A 19,849-nucleotide genomic window follows, 5' to 3' on the forward strand; every position below is an offset into this window, starting at 1 on the left:
AGAGGGAGAGGGAGAGGGAGAGGGAGAGGGAGAGGGAGAGGGAGAGGGAGAGGGAGAGGGAGAGGGAGAGGGAGAGGGAGAGGGAGAGGGAGAGGGAGAGGGAGAGGGAGAGAGAGAGAAACATCTGTGTGAGAGAGAAACATCAATTGGTTGCCTCCTGTATGCTCCCTGACCAAGGATTGAACCTGAAACCTAGCTTTGTGCCCTGAATGGGAATCAAACCTGTAACCTTTTGGTGTACAGGAAGATGCTCCAACTGATGGAGTCACCTGGCCAGGGCTGCACACTGTATTTTGGTCATTACTATTATGTTATAGATTCTCATCCTCAAGGTTCCAGGTCCTAATACAATATTTTCAAGCTCACACATGGCTAATACAGAAACTAGCAAAAACAATGGTGGAAAAAAAGTCAGTTCTAAGAAAGAAAAGAAAAGTCATAATATGCCTTGCTTTGATCTTATGAAAGAACAGACATCACTAAAGTTTTCCCTGTCATTTTAAAATTAAGCCCTGGATATTGGTCCACTAAAAGAAACATAGGAAGTAAGTTAGAAATTAGTGCACACTGCAGATATAATGCTTTTTAGAGTGATATAAATGATTTTTGTAATGCTGGGTCAACTACATTATAATTAACTAAGAAAACTGAATAGCCTCCCAATGTAAATAACTGGTATCTTCTCATCTGTTAAATCAGATCAATTATGTAGCAAAAATTTACATTAAAAATCACATTTCTCTCTGAGGCATTTTAAGAAATAACCAATGAAAAGTGGGCTCCATGGCTCATAAGAAAGCAAGATAGTTAAGAGAAAAGCTGTCCTGGCCTTACTGTATAGACAGAAATAGGCTCACAGTAGGGATAGAAGTCCAACAAAGCAAATGCTCAGTTATCCAATCATTTACTACTTATTGCCCTCTATTATAAGTTAGTCACTATGCTCTGTGCTGGGAGTACAACTTAATTGAGAAATTGTCCCTGCATTTAAGGAACTCACACACAAAGGAACAAATATTTTCTGCCCAGGTGTGCTAAATGGTTACAGCATCAGCCTATGCACCAAAAAGATCATGGGTTTGATTCCCAGTCAAGAGCATGTACTTGGGTTACAGGTTTGATCCCCAGCCCTGGTAGGGGCAAGTGCAGGAGGCAACCAATTGATGTGTCTCTCTCACATCAGTCTCTTTCTCCCTCTCTCTTTTTCCCCTTCTCTTCTTCCCTCCCTTCCACTCTATCTAAAAATCAATGGGAAATATATCCTCCAGTAAGGATTAACAAAAAAAACAACAACAAAAAAAACGCAAAAATTTTTTTTATATAAAATAACTAATAGTAAAGGTGTGTTAAAAGTGCGAAGGGGGGCACATGGATGAAATAATTTTTGGAGCTACAGAAGGCTTCACAAGTGAGATTACCATTAGCCAAATTCCATACAATAACTGAGGTTTACCAGGTAAATTAGATGGAAAGGCAGTCCAAACTGACAGAAGCATACTCTAAATCAGCAGTTCTCAATCTGTGGGTCGCGACCCCTTTGGCGGTCGAAGGACCCTTTCACAGGGGTGGCCTAAGACCATCCTGCATATCAGATATTTACATTACAATTAAAAGCAGTAGCAAAATTACAGTTATGAAACAGCAATGAAAATAATTTTATGGTTTGGGGTCACAACATGAGGAACTGTATTTAAAGGGCCAGAAGGTTGAGAACCACTGCTCTAAATGAAGAACAATGAACTCTAACAACAATGTTCTTAGGAGTACGTGATGTACATGGATAGAAGTAAATAGAAACCTACAGCCAGATTAGCAAGGATCTTGTTGGGCATGCTAAGGCATTTGGACATTCTCATACAGATAGTGACAAGACATGAGGTTGTTAAACAGTGGAGCGGCATGATCAGATATCTGCTTGAAAAAATTAACCCCCGTGTTGAGAAAAAGCTAAGTCCTGGAGGAGGGAGGCACAGTTGGGAAGAATTAATAATTTAAGGATTTCAGGTCTGTATGTCCTAATATCATTTCCTACTATCTGCTTTATGTCTTCAGATTTTGCCATTAGAGCTTTAGCTTCACAACTTGGTACCTATTAAAATAAAAACTAATCTTTTGGGGGGAAATGGTGTGACGGATGTGCGTACGGGCATTAACTGAGTTGGGCTTGGGGATGTGGGGTGAAGGAGACGTTTTCAAATTCTTCACTCTCAATCATGTCTATCATCTCAGTGAGGTCTTGTGCTAATCAGGGAGCTATTACATTTAACTCTAATAATCATAGATAAATTACTTCTCCAAAGCCAGCAATGGAGACAGTTGGCTACTACAAGTAGCCAACTTCAAGACCCCCATTTAAAGGAATCACTTGTTTATTTCAAGCTACCAAAGATAATCTCTCTTTTGAGAAACTTAAACTAATTAGAGACCTTAATTATATCTTCCAAATTCCTTCATCTTTGCCATAAAACGTATCATAACTATGGGAATGATACCCTATCACCTTTGCCATTGGCTAGTAGCAAGTTACAGATCCCCCACGCCCCCAAAACAGGTGGGGGGGTGGGCATCACACAAAGGTGTGGATACATGGGCGTGAATCATGAATCCATCTTAGAATTCTGCCTATCACAGATGCCAAGAGTCAAGTAAAAAAGGTGAAATCACTACAGCCCAGAGCCAGGTAGGCAGGGAGCTAGTGGTTTATCAGGTAGGTAGGAAGTTGACTTGGGGACTGTCTGGAACAAGTTCTGTCCTGGGCTGGCTCACTGTGGCATGGTGCATAGCAGAGAAGTTACGTATTTAAAGTGCTAGGGCCCTAGCTGGTTTGGCTCAGTGGATAGAGCATTGGCCTGCGGACTGAAGGGTCCTGGGTTCGATTCCAATCAAGGGCACATGCCCGGGTTGCAGGCTCAATCCCCAGTAGGGGGCATGCAGAAGGTAGCCAATCAATGATTCCTTCTCATCATTGATGTCTCTATCTCTCACTCCCTCTCCCTTCCTCTCTGAAATCAATTTTAAAAATATATATTAAAGTGCTAGGGCCCAGGTAAACACCACAGAGTGCACCAGCCCAACACAGACAGGTGTAAAAACAGGGGGAAATGTTCTGCCAAAAGAAGACTGTAGAGATAGAAGATGTCAATAGAGAAAAAGGTCTGGCAGTGTTGAAACTGTTTTCAATTGAGGGTGGCGTAGACCTGGAAATACCAAGCTTTTTTCTCCCACCACTTATATTTATAGTCAGCTTTCCTTTTACCATTTTACATTTTGCTCTAATAATCATAGATTTTTCATACAGCTGTAAGTGATAACAGGGAGCTTTCCCAAGAGCTGTAAGTGGCCTGATAGAGGAAATCAGGAGAGAAAAACTATCGAGCAAACAAGCAGACAAGATAATTAGATCTACGCAGCACTGAATTTGAGTTGCAAAGAAAATTCCAGCTTACAAAGCAGTTATATTTTCACACAAATTAACAGAAGGTAAAAGCAAGAGAAAATTGATTTAATAAAAGATTAAATGGGGTGGGGGGAGATTTTCAACACAAAAACTCTGAGACTGCTTCTCTCTCGCATCTGCTGTAACTGCACCGGTGAGTCCGTAAAGCCTGGATCTCCCCGCAGGGACACAACTTCCAGGTTCTGCGGCCCTTCCACCCCAGGACACGAAAACTGGGGCAAGAGCAGATGGGAATTCCAACTCTGCTCCTCTGCGGGTTGACCTGCTTGTTCTAAGCAACGTTGTGGATTTAAGATTGTGGCAGCCTGGCTGGGCTCCGAGCACCTGGCTGCTCTGTGTTTGCACTGAATTCTTAGTGTTTAGGCTCTGCTTGCGGCCCAGTAATAACACCAATACTGATAATAGAAATGGTCACAGTTATTAAGCAGTTATGAAGCTACATTAATTAAGCATGTGCTATGTTCAGGTATTTTTTTATTTATTTAGTGGCACCCACTCAATCCATTTCATAGGGATAGTATTTTTCAAAGAAGGTATTAATACATTTCCATTCTTAAAAACTGAGTTCCTTTGGAAACCTCTCTTCCCCCAGGTCTACACTGGAGACTTAATTCCCAGAAGAGGAAGGATACAAGCCTTTGAGAAATTGTAATAGGGAGGGTAGGGAAGTAGATCTACATGTGTGTCCTGAACATTTCTTTCTGGGCTTTGGCCTGGAAAGGTTATAGTGTGATAAGTAGGTAATGGGAGAACATACAGAGAGAGGGGCCCAGGCTCCCAACCCCATGCAGATTCCAGCATGGCCACTTCTGAGTAAACTTGGTAGTACCACACGATACAGACTAGTGGGGTCTTGAGGATAAATTTTTCTGAGCTCCGCGTATTTTCCTTAATTATGAATGAGACCCAGATGTCTCGGTGGCCTCCAGGAAGGGCCTCTGAAGTATCTGGGCTGAAGTCACGTAGGCTGCTATAGGGCCAGCTTGGCAAGGTTGCTATGGTGACTGCTGCAGAGGCTAGCATGGACAGAGGTCAGAGTGGCAGACTTAGAGGGTTCACCTTCCCACTGAGGGATAACCTTAAGTGAAGGAGCCAAAAAGCTGGTCCTAGCCACACTCACCCCTACCTACTACCCTTTCTTCCATGCTAACCTTAGGCCCACATACTAGCCATTTGCTAGGAGTTTAAACAAAGAGCTAATTCAAACTTTCTCCACTCTCCTTAATTGTCTGATCTCTGCCCTCATTGGTCACTCTCCAAGAAAGATTTTGCTTTAGTTCACAGAAAAAAATAAAAAATAGGAGACATCACACAGAAAAAAAATTTATATAATTTCTCTCTGCTTACAAACCTGCCAATACTACTCTTAAGGCTTTAATCTCAGGATGCACACCAGCATCCTGAACACAGCTTCTAAGACACTGCACAACTCTCACTCCCTCCGTGGTCTCACAATGGCCATATTTGGACAAATAAATGTGTCTCTTCTTTGGAAGCATTGCAGACCCCACATGAGGTCAATCACACTCTTAGGTCCTCTTACAGCCCCCTGCACTTTCTCACACTGAGTAAACATGTTGATTTTATGCTGCCCAAATAAACTAATAGTCTTATTTCAGCTAATTACAGTCAGAATAACAAATTCCCACCCAACTGCATGCACTAACTAAATCATATTACTCCAACATCTAACTATGGAAGATATTTTCATATTTTTAAGCCATTGAAATAAGGTGTGTGTGTGTGACATTTGATATAAACATTATATGACATTTGATATAAACATTACTTCCTTTTGGCTACCTAAAACTTGGCCAACCTAAAGTACTCAATTTAACAATAAATAATCCAGATAGTTTATTTAATGCATTTTTAAAATAAAATAAACCACAAAGATATCATTAACACATAATTCCCACTAACCCTTCACTTCCTCCATATCAGCTCACCCCGAGTCTCAGCGTGGAGCTTCCACATCATCTCAGCTACCCGGCTCTGGCCTTCATGCTGGCTGGAGGCCAGAGCGCCCCTCCGCTGCCTGCGTCCAACGGCTGCCGGAATAACACTGCCCCAGCTTCAGGAGGCCTATTTCCAGGCCGTGTGAACTAATTAAAAAGAAGGCCTTCATTTGCTTTCTGGCAATCCCCGAGCAGCGTGAAAGGTCCATGCCACCTTCTCCGTTCTAATTTTAGTTCTTTTCTAATGTTTCATCTCCCTTGCATAAAAGCATCCAATGCTGCTAAGCACTTAAAAGCTTTTGTTTTTGTTATTTCTATCATTTAGGAAGAAGTTTTCTCCAGCAGGAGGTGATGGTTGGAAACTACTAATGAAATTGGAGATAATTCTTTATCTAGGGTAGTTAAATTCCTAAGCAGGTGTCTAAAAGTGCCAGTTAACAAAATTCTTCATAGAGCTTTCTGGAAACAACTTTACATATGGAGGAAGCATCTTTTCTTACTGGTGATTCTCAGCTTCTTTTCCCTCAGCAATTCACAGCACACCTGCCCAGGACATTTTCACTGAAGAACTCAGAACTCACAGGTCACTCATTGTGGACTAAAGCACTGATTCTCAGTCTTTTAAAACTGATACCCCTTAATTGGATAAATATAAAATTATCACACCGCTTCTTCCCACCCTTCCTTATTCCACTAAAAAAAAATCACTCTCAACTATCTACTCAGCTTATCTACTTGATTATACAATAATATTTCAAATTAAAATGTCCAAAATTGAGCTTCCTCATCTCAACTAATATCAAGTCCATCCTTCCAGAAGTCAAAAGGGCCCAAAATCCTTGAGTCACATCTTTGGTCTCTTTCATTTTCTCATACCCTACCACCTACCCCATCCAAAAAATGTTGCTTCTACCTTTCAAATAGATTCAGAATTCCACCACCTCTATTTTAAAAAACTGTTACCTGAGGAAAAGGAACACATTGGCAACCATTAGGGGAACCAACTAGACTGAAATACTCTATCACCTAGGCTCTCAGATCACTCAGAAGTTCATACAAGGAGATCCGTGGTGGTCAAGATCAGAAAGAGAACCATGAGGGCGTGATCCTGTATGGAACACCCCTCTCAGGGAATTAAGTGATTTGATGGAAAATACCTAGGAAATCAGTGATAGAACTGACACTGGAACTCATCCTCTTTCCATATATCCTATGTGGTAGCACCAGCATGTGCAGGTTCATCAATGCAAAGGATAGCAAAACATCGATGTGTAAGATAAAATACTAGTTTTCCTAGTAGATAAATAACTACCTAAAAGTTTTACTTTTTGATGTAAAACAATCAGCACTATCTGTCCTTACTCATTGTTACTAAATATCAGTCCACTCTAAAATTTTTGATGTAACATGGAGGTGACATATTACATTAGGAAACCATAGTAACATGCATGCTATTTGAAATTATTTCAACTGTTAAAGGTTATATTTTAGTTCTGTTCAAAGGTCAGACCTGAAAATAACAATTCTGAAATGTGTGGAAAATGATAATTTCTCCTCACATTTTGGATGGTGCCACTGAAATCCAGACGGCAATAGGATGTCTTTCTTATCCTCTCCCCCTGGTGGTCAGAGTGGAGAGAGGACACTAGCCCCATAACTTCTCTTACTCTTAATTTATAAATAAATAAATACATAAATACATAAATAAATAAATATTATCTATCTCAAAGCATTTTTGAAACTTTTCAAAATTAATCATTAAAAAAAACCACCAATTAGCACACTAAAGTAAAGCTAAGAAAGACTTCCCGAAAGGCAAGTATCAGTGTCATTTTTCCCATTTCAACTTTTTAAATTTGGAATGAGTAATTCACCTAAGTATTAATTATGAGTTATATGCCTACAACCCTTCCTGGGGTTCACATACCACTTTTATTTACAAATCATGTCCCATCTCTCCTCTCCTGGAAACTTGTATCTGGTGTAAAGCAGACATATACTAAATGCCCATGCTCACTGAATAATACTGGGTTTCATTAACATAATGATTACTACTAATAGTTACTAACATTTATTTAACACTATGTACCCGACACGGCACTAATCACTTTACATGCATGACTGCACTACAGGGCAAGTTAATATAATTAATTAATTGTTAACTTAATTCTATAGATAAAATCTATAGCATAAAGAGGTTAAGTTTCAAAGCTAGGTAAGAAGTCCAGTCTCATAGTTAGTAAACAAACTGAGGCAGCCTACAATATATCAGGGACGCATCCATTCTAAATCACAAATCCAGAAAGAGGAGAGAAGACAATAAGTAAGTACACAAGTGAACAATATAATTTTAGATAGTAAATAGGTTCTGGAAAAAAACACAGGATGATTTGACCAAAGTAACTAGGCAACGTTGAAAAATGTTTAAGAACATGGACTCTACCACCAAGTTTGAAGTCCAGCTCTGTTATTATGGGCTGTTATTTAGTTATTTAGCTTCTTTCTGTGTTACCTTGTCTATAAAAAATAACACCTAATTCATATAACAGTTATGAGGTTTAAATGAGTTTATACATAAAATGCCTAAAACAGTGTATGAAGCATAGTGTTAAGTATTTGCTTAAATACTATTGCTTCTTAATATTAAAGATATTAAATTCAAGACATTAACTATGTATAACAATTATAAATTAAATTTAATATTGAAAACATTATGAAACTTATTTAAACATTTGCTTAAATACTGCTTATTAATATTATTACTATTGCTCTTTTTGCATCATTGTTATTGTAATTATCATTATATTGAAGGAACCTGGGAAAGTGTCTATAAGGAAGTACATCTGAGTCAAAGCCCAAGTGAAACTCAGTTACATAAAATTTGAACACAGAGATTCTAGGCAGCAAGAACCAAAGTACAAAAGCCCCAGAGCCAGAACGTCTAGCAAAGACAGCCTGTGTGGGCCAAGATAGGTTTGCAAAAGGTTAGATTAAAGAACTAGTTAGGAGAGAGGTTACAATGAACTTCGTTGGCCACAGTAAGGAGTTGGTCTTTATTCTAAGTTCAGTGAGAAGCCATCTAGCATCTTAAGCACGATGATGACATGCTTTGATTTACATTTTGTAAATATCACTCTGGTTGCCATGGAAAGATTGAAGAATAGCTTCCACAGAATATCAATCTCACCACTTCCATTAATCATTAGTTTTTAAAATCTTAGTTGTTTTCCTAGGGGAAAATAATTCTCTGGCTAAATTTTTGAAATAATTTTAGTCTTCTTAAAGTGTTCTTAAAAGCACAGCCAGTGTAAAGGACTTAAATAAGAATATGTGTATTCTTTCATACAGTTCTACACACATTCATTTTGAACATAATTACATGAAATACACACATGAACAATAATTTATGATTCTAAAAGTCATATTAATTATATATACAGAGTTTTAAAATAATACCTCTTTGAAGAAAAGTAGTTGAATAGTTCACTTACTTTAAATTAGATATAAACAGAAGATATCCTTTAGGCCCCACTTCTCATATTTCTGTCCACCAGTCATTAGCTCCTAGCCCCCAAAGAAGGGAAGCATTGCAAATCTGATTGGATGGAACCAGGTTTGTTTGACTACCGGGTGTGGTTCCTTTCCCAATCTTCCCTTTACCCCTAGGCTTATTTCTTCACACCCCTCTTCTCTAAGTTCACTTTGATTTGAATAGATTGATAGCCCACTTAGAGCACACTGTTCAATTTAATCTTCCCAGATAACCTTGAGCCAAAGTCTCTAGCTTCAGAGCTAGATGGCATATATTGATGAGTTGCTACCACTATGTGGGGAGGGGTAATTAGTAGTATTTACCCCTATTATTTTATCATAATATCATTATAACATCATCTTTAATATCTAATGCCTAGAAGACCATTAATGTATTCAGAAAGAATATTATACCCACACTCTGACAAAAATCATAAAGCCCTACATTGCCTCACATGTAGGTGATCAAAGAACCCAGCACAATTTGTACAAAGGATTCCTCTTAATGAATCTAACTCATAAAGGCTTTAGTTAAGTTGAGAAATATAGTGAACTGCTTTACCTGGATGGCCAGTTCCCTCATCCTTGACCTCTGCGGTTCCCACAGAAGAGGTGGGTGGACTAACAGGAGGGCTGGAAGGGAAGCTTGTACACCCTGTAGACGTGTTGATTTCGAAATATTCTTGGTTATGATTCATCCGGTGAAAATCCAGAGAAGACACAATAGAGGTTCGTTGTTTAGGCTAAAATAAATGAGCATAATGACAGCATTAATATGATCATGTTCATCTTTAGCCCCATCTCCCCATCAGTTTAATCTAAGTGACGATTTTTTTTTCAGTTAAACTGTCTGGATTTATACTTAAAATATAACTGTGCTTTATAGAAGGACACTAAATAATCCCTTAATAAATTAAATAATGAAAAATATTTAATGAAAAACTACAATGGCATAGTTGATTAAATCATTTAGACTCTTTGTTAGGTTTCTCCAGAAGTATGTAAAAATGTAGTGTGCAGAATTTCTCTTAATGATCAATTTGGAAAGTTGCGATTATAAGTCACCTTTCAATCAACTAACATTTATGAAACATCTGGCATTTGCCAGACCCTGGGGATATAGAATCTAACAATAAAAGGGACCTCATGACATTGAAGCATTATTAGGGCAATTCTATTTTTTTTTAAATTCTTTATATAGACCAAGGAATGGTGGCATTAGATATTGTCCCCAAGTACCATATGCTGAAATTCTATCATCGGAATTAATTGAAGTCATATAGAGCATTTTCCAGGATCCAAGAATCTGCTTGATATTTGTGGTAAACTTTGATTTTATTTTTTAAGGATTTTAATTAATCCCCAAATAGCAAGAAAAGACAATTTAAAATAAAAGTTAAAATCATGGAGTAATGACACCTATAATCTATACTGTTTGTCAGTAATAGATTGTTCCCAATAGCAGTTTTCTATTTTTTTTCTCTTAGTTTTAATTATGTTCACTCTTTTTCCCTGCCAGCAGAGCTTCTAACGTAGTCCTTCAAAAAAAAAGATTGCAGTCTTTTTGGCTCTCAGAATTGTGTGCATTTCCCAAGAATCAATTCAAGTATTTTTACTTTTTATTCTTCTCATTCATATTACTGAAAAAGTAACGATCTCACAATAATTAACAAAAGGTTAACGTCAATCTCTTTACAGTAAGTTTATTTCCCCAAAGTTACTTTCGGTTTGCCAATGTTTCCATTGCCCTCAAATACCTATTAATTTAATCACTATACTTCAAAGATTGCTTTCTTGCATAATATTTCAGCTACCCTGTCTCTTCCAGATCATGGTTTTTAAAGTAGATATCATTTAGTCTATAATCTAAACTAAATGATACTGAAAATATCTGTGTTTTACAGGTTATTTTTTTTTTACATAAAGCGTACAAATGATCACAATATGATTTATTCTTTCACCATTGCAATATTTTAATGAAAGAGGTTGAGAGGCATAAATATTGTTACACAAGAAACTGCAAGTCATTTATTATTATGCCACATCAACTCAGTAATGGAATTCAAACGAGTGCCCACAGGACTCAGATGCTTTTGAAGTATGAAAGACCAGGGTTCAATGTCAGTCATGGTTTCCATGAAATGTCTGTCCTTGAAGCTGCTGAATCTCAGTTTCACATTCAATGTTCTTTCCTCTTGACTGTATAACAGCAATTAAATGTCATGAAGTACGGGCGGCTCTCTCAATGGAGCAGCCCACACCTTTCCCCCAACGCACATTTTCCTGCCTTTCTCTTTCTCCTAAGCTCCGAGCCCATTTCTTCCACAGCTCACTTTTTCTACCTCTGTGACTTTGTAAATAAACTTTCTCTTACAGAAAACAAAGTCATGAACTATGACACTAGCTGCAATAAAAACACAGCCATGCCCATTATCTTGGTCTTGTTTTATTGTGTTATGTTGTGTTTTTGTTTCACTTTGTAAACAGGCCATAAACCAAATTTTTATAATTTTCCTTGTCATAAACTTTATAAAGGTCAAGCTAACTGATGTATAGGACTTATTTATGTTTAAATGTTTCTTAAATAAATGTTTTTGAACCTGGACCACCCAAAGTTCTATTTATATACGAACACAATTTGTTATGCATAAAAGAATAAAAGCAAACAGGCTATATATTTTTTTTGCTACATGAATTCATTCTACAGATACCTGCTGAGTGACTAAATTGCAGATGCCATGGTAAGCACTGTGACAGGAACAGATAAGAAAGACATTGTCTCTATGGTCCAGGTGATGATAAACTTTTGTTGGAGAAGAAATGGTGCATGAGGGAAGAGACAAGCCACCCAAGAATTATGCTTCAGTATAGTAGAGTGAAAAGGACTATGATAAGTGGAGGAACAGAATATAAAGGGAGCCCAAAGGTGGGTTTCTAACTTAGGGAGGGAATCAGGAAAGGCTTCCATGAGCAGGTGATTGGTGGCTGAGTTGAATTCTGATGAAGCAGAGGTGGAAAGCATGTGGTAGGCAGACAAAAGAGGATGGGGAGAAAGGAAATAAAAACTATAAATAGTCGGGGTGGCTATAGTGCAGAGTACGTGAAGGTAGTGGTGGGTTCAAGACGTGGGATATTGTAAGTTGCAGGGGCCAAATCATAAAGGGCTCTAAATGCCATGCCAATGAGTTTGGTCTTTAATGTGAACATTTTAAAAAAAACACTGAATGATTTTCAAGCAAGGTTTTGATAGCTGAGTTTGCATTTTAATAAACTTACTTTAGCAATTTAGAGAATAGATTGGTCGGGGTTGGACCTGAGGAAGGAAAACTAATTAGGAGGATGTTATAGAATTCCAGCCATGACATAACAAGATCCTAAGTAAAGCAATGGCAACAGGGTTAGAGATAGCAGATGTTTTTAGGAGATGCTAATGAGGTTAGCTTTTTAGTCTTGACATCTGATTGTATGGGAAGATTGATTTTTAAGGGAGGAGTCTAGGGTGGCTCACAGATTTCTCGCTTGGGTAAATACCAGAAGATAAGTTCTTTAATGGGAAACACAAATGTATATATTCGTACACAGGAACATGAAAGATGTATGCTTGTGTGCTCTCAGGACTCAGTGTAGACTGTCTAACGCATGGTCATGCAAATCTACATTTTACTTTCCCTTTTCCCTTTCTTTCTTTGAGCAGAGTGCTATGATCTCACTGCAGCACAACTTCAAATAAGATATCTGGAGAAAGGGAGATAAGCTAATAGAAATTGAAGGGAAGGAACCATTGATCAGTGATCAGCTGACCCCATTCTTATTTACCTCTTCAGAACTGTCCATCAGCTATTACCCAGTTTGAAGAACAAAGAGTGGAGAGTTATTGCCCAAAGCTCTTTGAGCATCTGAAGTAATAAAAAGGAAGAATCATATGGATCAGCAAACTACGGCCTCTGGCCCACATCTGGCCTGCCTCATGTTGCTGAAAATAAAGTTTTACTGGAACATATCTATGCCCATTCATTTACTTTACATTTAGACAGAAGCCACATTATCCACAACACCTGAAATATTCACTGCCTGGTCCTATAGAGAAAACATTGGCCAACCCCTGTTCTAAGAGACCATTTTAGTGCTCAACAAAACTATAAACATAGGTTCCTTGTTATTTCCAAGCCTTATGTGCATTTAGATTGGTGACAGGTAACTAATTCTGACCAATAGACTGTCTGTAGAAGTGAGCCTTCTCCAGCCCTCTCTTACTCTGCAGATGATGTATTTCCAAGATGAAGGAGGGTCATTCAATACACATTGGACCTTCTAAGAAGTTGAGGTAAAACCTCCTTTATGTTAAACCACTGAGATTCTGCGTTGGTCTGTCGTGTCAGCTAGCACTACTTAGCCTAACTAGCACAGAATCAGTGGATCAGAGAGGTTAAATTATTTACTCAAGATCACATAAGTAGCAAGCAGAAGGGCTTCAAATAAAAGGAAAGGCCATGTGTTCACATCTAGACATAAGCAAATGGTGCTTCAAAACACAAAACACAATGGCAGGATTAAAGAAATATCTGTGTGGAGAAATGAAATAATAGTAATGGGAGAAAGAACAAAGAGATAGCAGCATTATTAAAAATGGAGATGGGCCTGGAATACTTGCTTTGATTTTAATACATTCACTTAAAAAAAACTATCCTGATGGAACCCTACCAAGCTATTCAGTATAAGAAAGAAAAGCGTTTTCACAAAAACGTTAAAATTACAAATGGAATTTGCCAAGTTTCAATTTGTAAAATGAGTTGCACTTGTGTTCATTGTGACTTCTCCTTTAAAACATCTCCCTCCCTTGCCTGTGGTCCAGCGCTCATCTCTCCCTACTTTCCCAAGGACTTGCTCCCACACATATTTACTTAACCAGAATCAGCAAACTACAGATCTATTTTTTAATGATTGGGGGAGAGGGGCAAAGGAAAAATAATATTAATGGCAGGTGAAAATTACATGAAATTCAAATTTCAGTGTCCATAAATAATGTTTTATTGGAACATATACATGCCCATTCATTATATCTGGTCTATGGCTGCTTTCATACTATCACAGCAGAGCTGAGCAGTTACAGCAGAGGCTCTATGACCCACAAAGCCTGAACTACTTTATTCTCTGGTCCTTTACAGAAAAAGTGGGTCACCCCTGTGATAGGGTGATTAGGAAATGTCTCTGAGGAGCTGAAATTGAACAGATACACGAATGACTGTGAAAGAGTTGGGACCAGCTCCATAGAGTTCTTGGAACCAGGGCAACGTGAAGATGTGGGGCCCCTTGTTCCAAAAGCAGATATAAAACCAAGCTTTCCTTTCTTCCATGGTCTCTTTCTAGATCTGTCATGTGGTCTTAGTTGCTACTTAATGTCTCATTCCCTTGGGCACTGGGACAGTCACAGGATGAGAGCAGACTCTCACAGGCACCCACAGGCTCTGTCCTGCAACTTAGCATGTGCATCTCATCTCTATCCTCCCCATGTTCAGGGTCTCACTGCTAAGAACACACCTGATAAGGTGGGGAGATGGTGGGAGGTGAACCACAGATGAGCCATGGCTCCAAGCCCCAGCACAGGCTCCATGTTCACACAGGCTTCACTTAGTAAACAAATTAGAGGTAAAAATCATTCAGAAATTTAGACAGTTGACCAGGAGCATTAAACCCCAAGCATGAGGCCTGTCTAAGAGTGATGCCCATTGGGACTGCACTGGTCCCACATCCATGAAGCCAGTGCCATCTTAGGTTATTACCTTAAAAAGAGTAATGTGCGAATTTAATGGTGTCACATACAGAACGGCATGCATTTCCTACCCTTACTTTGGATTCTCTTAATCAGAACCAATTACCATAGAATCTCTTTACATTCGGTAAAGATGTAAATGAACTGATATAGTTTGATACAACCTTAATAATTTCATGGCATTTCTGCAACTGAGACAGATATGATTCATTTATGAGTAAAATAAGAACACCCAAACCCTGATTAGGGTAAGATCTAGGCAATGTGTGCATTTACTTTCAAGTGTTTTCTGGATTGGAATGTAACTTTCAAATATCCACTTGTATGTTTCCTCTGTTATCTTCAAATTACTTAAACTAATGGACATTTTTTAAATCCACTTACTTGGATTTAAAATCATTTGAATTCACTTACTTTCATTATAAAGGGACTTCATCAACCTCGTAATAAAATGTCAAGTAGGACTAGAGGGACATTCCCGTGTCAGTACAAAGACAAAGTGGTGCTAGAAAAAGTCAATGGTGGTATTAAATTATTCAAGCAAAACTCAAGTTCAGAATGACTTCCAAGGGAAGATGGCTGAAAGTCAAAAAATTAGCAAGTGACATCCATAAACATACATGGAAATGATAGACTTTCCATCCAAACACTGAACCATTGATAAATTATGTCAAGTCAATGGTAATAAATTAGATCCTTTCTTAAATACTTTCCAAACCTGAGATGGAGGTGGCATTGTAAAAAATGGGAAGCTAGACCAGTAGTATTTTCTTTTAGAATTTTTATCAACCTAGAATATTTTGTGTATCTGGTATGTGGTAAAAAATTCAATTCTAATTATTTTCCCCCAAAATGATAGCCTATTAGCCAATACCATCATATATTCGCTGATTTGAAATGCTACTTTATTACACTAAATTTCCAAATATGACTGGCTTTACATTGCTGGACTCTACTATATTCCCATTGATCTACTTGTCTATTCCTGTGATAATACCACACTCTCTCAATTACTGTTGTGACTTCTCCTACTTCTAGAACTTTTAGTAAATGGCTTTTGGATTTCTTTGACCCTTCCTTTTTTATATATATTGGGAGTATTCTATAATTTGGTATTCTAAACCATTCCCCATTAATTTGTTCAAAAAAAGTACTAGTGACCATCAGCCATGTTTCAGACACTATTGTAGGCTCTGGAGCTACACCAGTTAAAAAATAAGATAAGGCATGAAACTTTTAGGCATTTTTTTATGACTTTAGGTGTAACGATCCTATTTTTTTTTTTTTGTATAACTTACAAAGTGTTCCCCCAATAGTCTAGCCTCCACCTGACTTCATACATATTTATTACGTTATTGATTGTATTTCCTATGCTGTACTTTACATCCCCATGACAATATATCATTAGTCTAATGATCCTATCCTTAATTTTCAAAAAATTCCATTTTAAAAATAGCCTCTTCTTAATTTTATGAATTCAAGAACTTCTCAAATCTTCCTGAGGATACTGATTATAATATTTTTCTTGCATTAACTCTGTTTTCTCAGAGGTTATTTACTTTGTTCATTGACCTTGGTTTCTCTCCTTTCAGTTGAACTTCTTTCAGAAGTTCCCAAATGCCTCTGATAGTTCCACTCTCTGGTTTTCATCACTGCTATGGAGTTATTCTTATTTGTATACTTATTTTACCATTTTAATTGCATTTCAGGCAAGAGAAGATGTAAACAGTTGGGATCAGTTCACCATCCTGAGTTAGAATTCTCCTATTTCTCTGTCTTAATCACTCTTAAACCTGTATAGAGAGGGAGGGAATCTAGACAACTCAGTAGGGGTAAATATTATTAAACTTTTATTCACATGTCATACAAATGGAAAATAATATTTTCTTCTTTTCAGTAAAAGGGAAAAAAGCCTGAATATGGAGTACAGTTTTTTTGAGTGTTTGTTTTTATTTTGGTCATGAATATAATAGTTGATATGATTAAGGCTTATTTTGAAGATATGGAACTTCTTATCTTCAGGTATGCAAAATACCATCCCTTTGCTATATAGATTATGGACAAACATAGACAGGCAAAAGTGGGTGTAAGCAAATATCAAGTACCCAAGAGGGGGTAACACACTTCTAGGAACTTAAAATTTGTTATCTCATTTAAGCCTATAAGATTGGTACTGAAAGTAGCTATTCGTCTTTCCATTTTGCAGTGAACTTGAGATTTAGAGATAGTCTCACAGTTAACAAATGGGAGAGCTGAAACTAAAACACAGTTATATGGAATTTTAAATTGCATCCCCCCTACAACCCCGCCCCCCGGCCAGGACACCACACTATAAATAAAGCAAAAAGAAGCAACATAAAGTACAGGTAGAACAAGAGCCTAATAGCTCTTGAGTTTCTCATATTTATATCAATGAGCAATTTTCCTACTCTCCAGTCTACTGACAGCACTGATTTTTTTTTAAATCACTGTTTTAAAGGGTGCTGAAGAAAATACAGGTAGGTGGAACACAGGAACAAATGAAATCTAATTCAACTGTGTATTAAGCCCTATAGTTAGTTATTCAGTGTTGAAAGGCAGAAATTTTTTAAATCTTTATATTTTATGCTTTTCTCTATTAATTCATTTCATTTTTATATAGAGATATTTGGCTATGCATTAACATATAGTCTCATCTTCTATTGAAAGAAACAAATTATAAAACTGTTAATACATCCGTAGTATTTAACATACATAAGCATGAGTGTAAAATTTTTAAAATGAAAAATATGTAATATATGTTTCTTCATATGAGTGAGTTTCTTCATACAAGTTATTCAAACCTGAATTGGAAATACTATATATATATATAGACAGACATGAAAGGGTATTAGAAGTTTGGGGGTTTATTCTAGTTTTATTCAATAAAAGTGTTGTTGCTGTGGACTGAATATAGATATTAAAAACCTGGAGAGTGTTTTTTTTTACCTCCAAATCATGAAGTTGATTCTCAGAGAAGCTTCTCCCAGTATTAAAATAGTCATGACTTTCCTGCAAAAAAATATTTTTTGAACTAGGTATTCAAATATTCAAATATCTGTTTTTCCAGAGTCACTGTACCATTTCACTTTCCACAAGGAATGTATGTGTTTCTCCATATACTTGCCAGCATTTGGTGTTGTCACTATTTTTTATTTTAGTCATTTTGATAGATGTAGTGATAGCTCATTGGGGTTTTAATTTGCATTTCTCTAATTGTTGGTGATGTTGAACATCTTTTCATGTGCTTATTTGCCATTTGTATATCCTCTGTAGGGAAATGTCTCTTCATGTGTTTGGCCCATTTTCTAATTGGATTGCTTGTTTTTATATGACTGTTCAGTTTTGAGTATTCTTTATATATTTTAGAAACTCTTATTCTGCAGGGGTGTAGTGCACAAATGTTTTCTCCAGTCTCCACTTGTCTTTTCATCACTTAACAGTTTTTCATGAAGCAACCATTTTTAATTTTGAGAAAGCACAATTTGTCAATTTGTCCTTTTATGGATAATGTTTTTGTTATAAAGTATAAGAGCACTTTACCTAGCTCTAGATCCAAAAAAGTATCTCCTATCACTTTTTTCTAAACGTTTTCTAATTCTACATTTCCCATTTAGGTCAGTTATCCCTTTGTGTTAATTTTTGTTTAAGGTGTGAGACTTAGGACAGCTATTGGCCTATGGATGCCCAATTGCTCCAACGCCATTTGTTGAAAAGGCTATCTTTTCTCCATTGAATTGCTTTGACACCTCTGTCAAATATCAGTTGGGCATATTTGTGTAGGTTTATTTCTGGGTTCTCTCTTCTGTTCCATTGTGCCCATCCCTTTGCTAATATAGTATTGAATACTGTAACTATAAAATAAATCTTAACATTGGGCAGACTAGTTCCTCCCAGTTTATTCTTGTTTCCAAAATCGTTTTAGTTATCCCAATTCCTTTATATTTCTATGTAAACTCTAGAATAATCTTGTATATATCTTTAAACAATCTTGCTGGGATTTTGAGAGAAAGTACATTAAATTTGTATATCAATTGGGGGAGAATTTACATCTTTACTATTGAGTCTTCTAATCCATAAACACTCTATATACTTATTTGCATTTTTTATATCTTTCACCACTATTTTGTACTTTTGTACACAAATCCTATACATGTTTTTGGTAGATTTTTCTTTGCTTTGTATGTTGATTATAAATGATATTGTATTTTTAATTCCAATGTCCACATGATTATTGCTAATTTATAGAAATGCAATTGATTTTTAAATGTTTATTTTTCATCCTGTGACCTTGTTGAATTAACTTATTAGTAGGAAGATTTTTTTGTAGATTCATTGGGATTTCCTACTTAAACCATTATGTCATTTGCAAATGGAACAGTTTTATTTATTCCTTTCCAATCCACATGCTTTATGCCTTTTATTTCCTCTTTTTATTGCACAGCCAGAACTTCAGTGCTATGTTGAAAAACAATGATGTGTGAGTGAACATCTTTATTTTGTTCCTATTCTGAGGAGAAGCATTCAAATTTTCACCATTAAATATTAGCTAAAGAATTTTTATAGATAATCTTGATCAAGTTGAGGAAGTTCTCCATTGCTTCTATTTTTCTGAGATTTTTTAAAAAATCATGAATGGCCCTAGCTGGTCTTGCTCAGTGGATACAGCATCGGCCTGTGGACTGAAGGGTTCCAGGTTCGATTCCAGTAGGGAGCATGCAGGAGGCAGCTGATTAATGATTCTCATTCTCTCCCTCTCTCTTCCTCTCTGAAATCAATAAAAATACATTTAAAAATCATGAATGGATCTTGAATTTTGTTGATGGCTTTTCCTGCTTCAATTGATCTGCTTCAATGATCATGTGGTTTTCTTCTTCATTAATTTTCACCCAGTCTTATATCCCTGGGATAAACTCCACTCGGTCACGGTATATAATGCTTTTTATATCTTGCTGAATTCTACTTACTAATAGATTAAGAAATTTTGTGTCTATATTTATGAGGGATACTGCTCTGTGGTATTTGCTTTTTGTGTTATTGGGCATTTTTAGTGTTTTTGTTTTGTTTTGTACTGTCTGGTTTTGGTATTAGGGAAATACTAGCTTCATAAATGAA

The 19,849-nt window shown here is 36.9% G+C and overlaps 1 protein-coding gene across 9 annotated transcripts in view; it reads right to left on the reverse strand.

Annotated features, from left to right (window-relative positions):
* The window catches only part of ANKS1B (ankyrin repeat and sterile alpha motif domain containing 1B), an 839,347-nt gene that overhangs the window by 532,832 nt on the left and 286,666 nt on the right, over positions 1-19,849 (reverse strand). For all 9 annotated transcript variants that reach the window (XM_036299864.1, XM_036299863.1, XM_036299862.1 and 6 more), the window contains one exon: positions 9,509-9,689. In XM_036299864.1, coding sequence (XP_036155757.1) covers positions 9,509-9,689 — 181 coding nt within the window. The remainder of the gene's footprint in view (positions 1-9,508; positions 9,690-19,849) is intronic.

Source organism: Myotis myotis, unplaced genomic scaffold, assembly GCF_014108235.1.
Source record: "Myotis myotis isolate mMyoMyo1 unplaced genomic scaffold, mMyoMyo1.p scaffold_m19_p_3, whole genome shotgun sequence".
Classification (NCBI taxonomy): Eukaryota; Metazoa; Chordata; class Mammalia; order Chiroptera; family Vespertilionidae; genus Myotis; species Myotis myotis.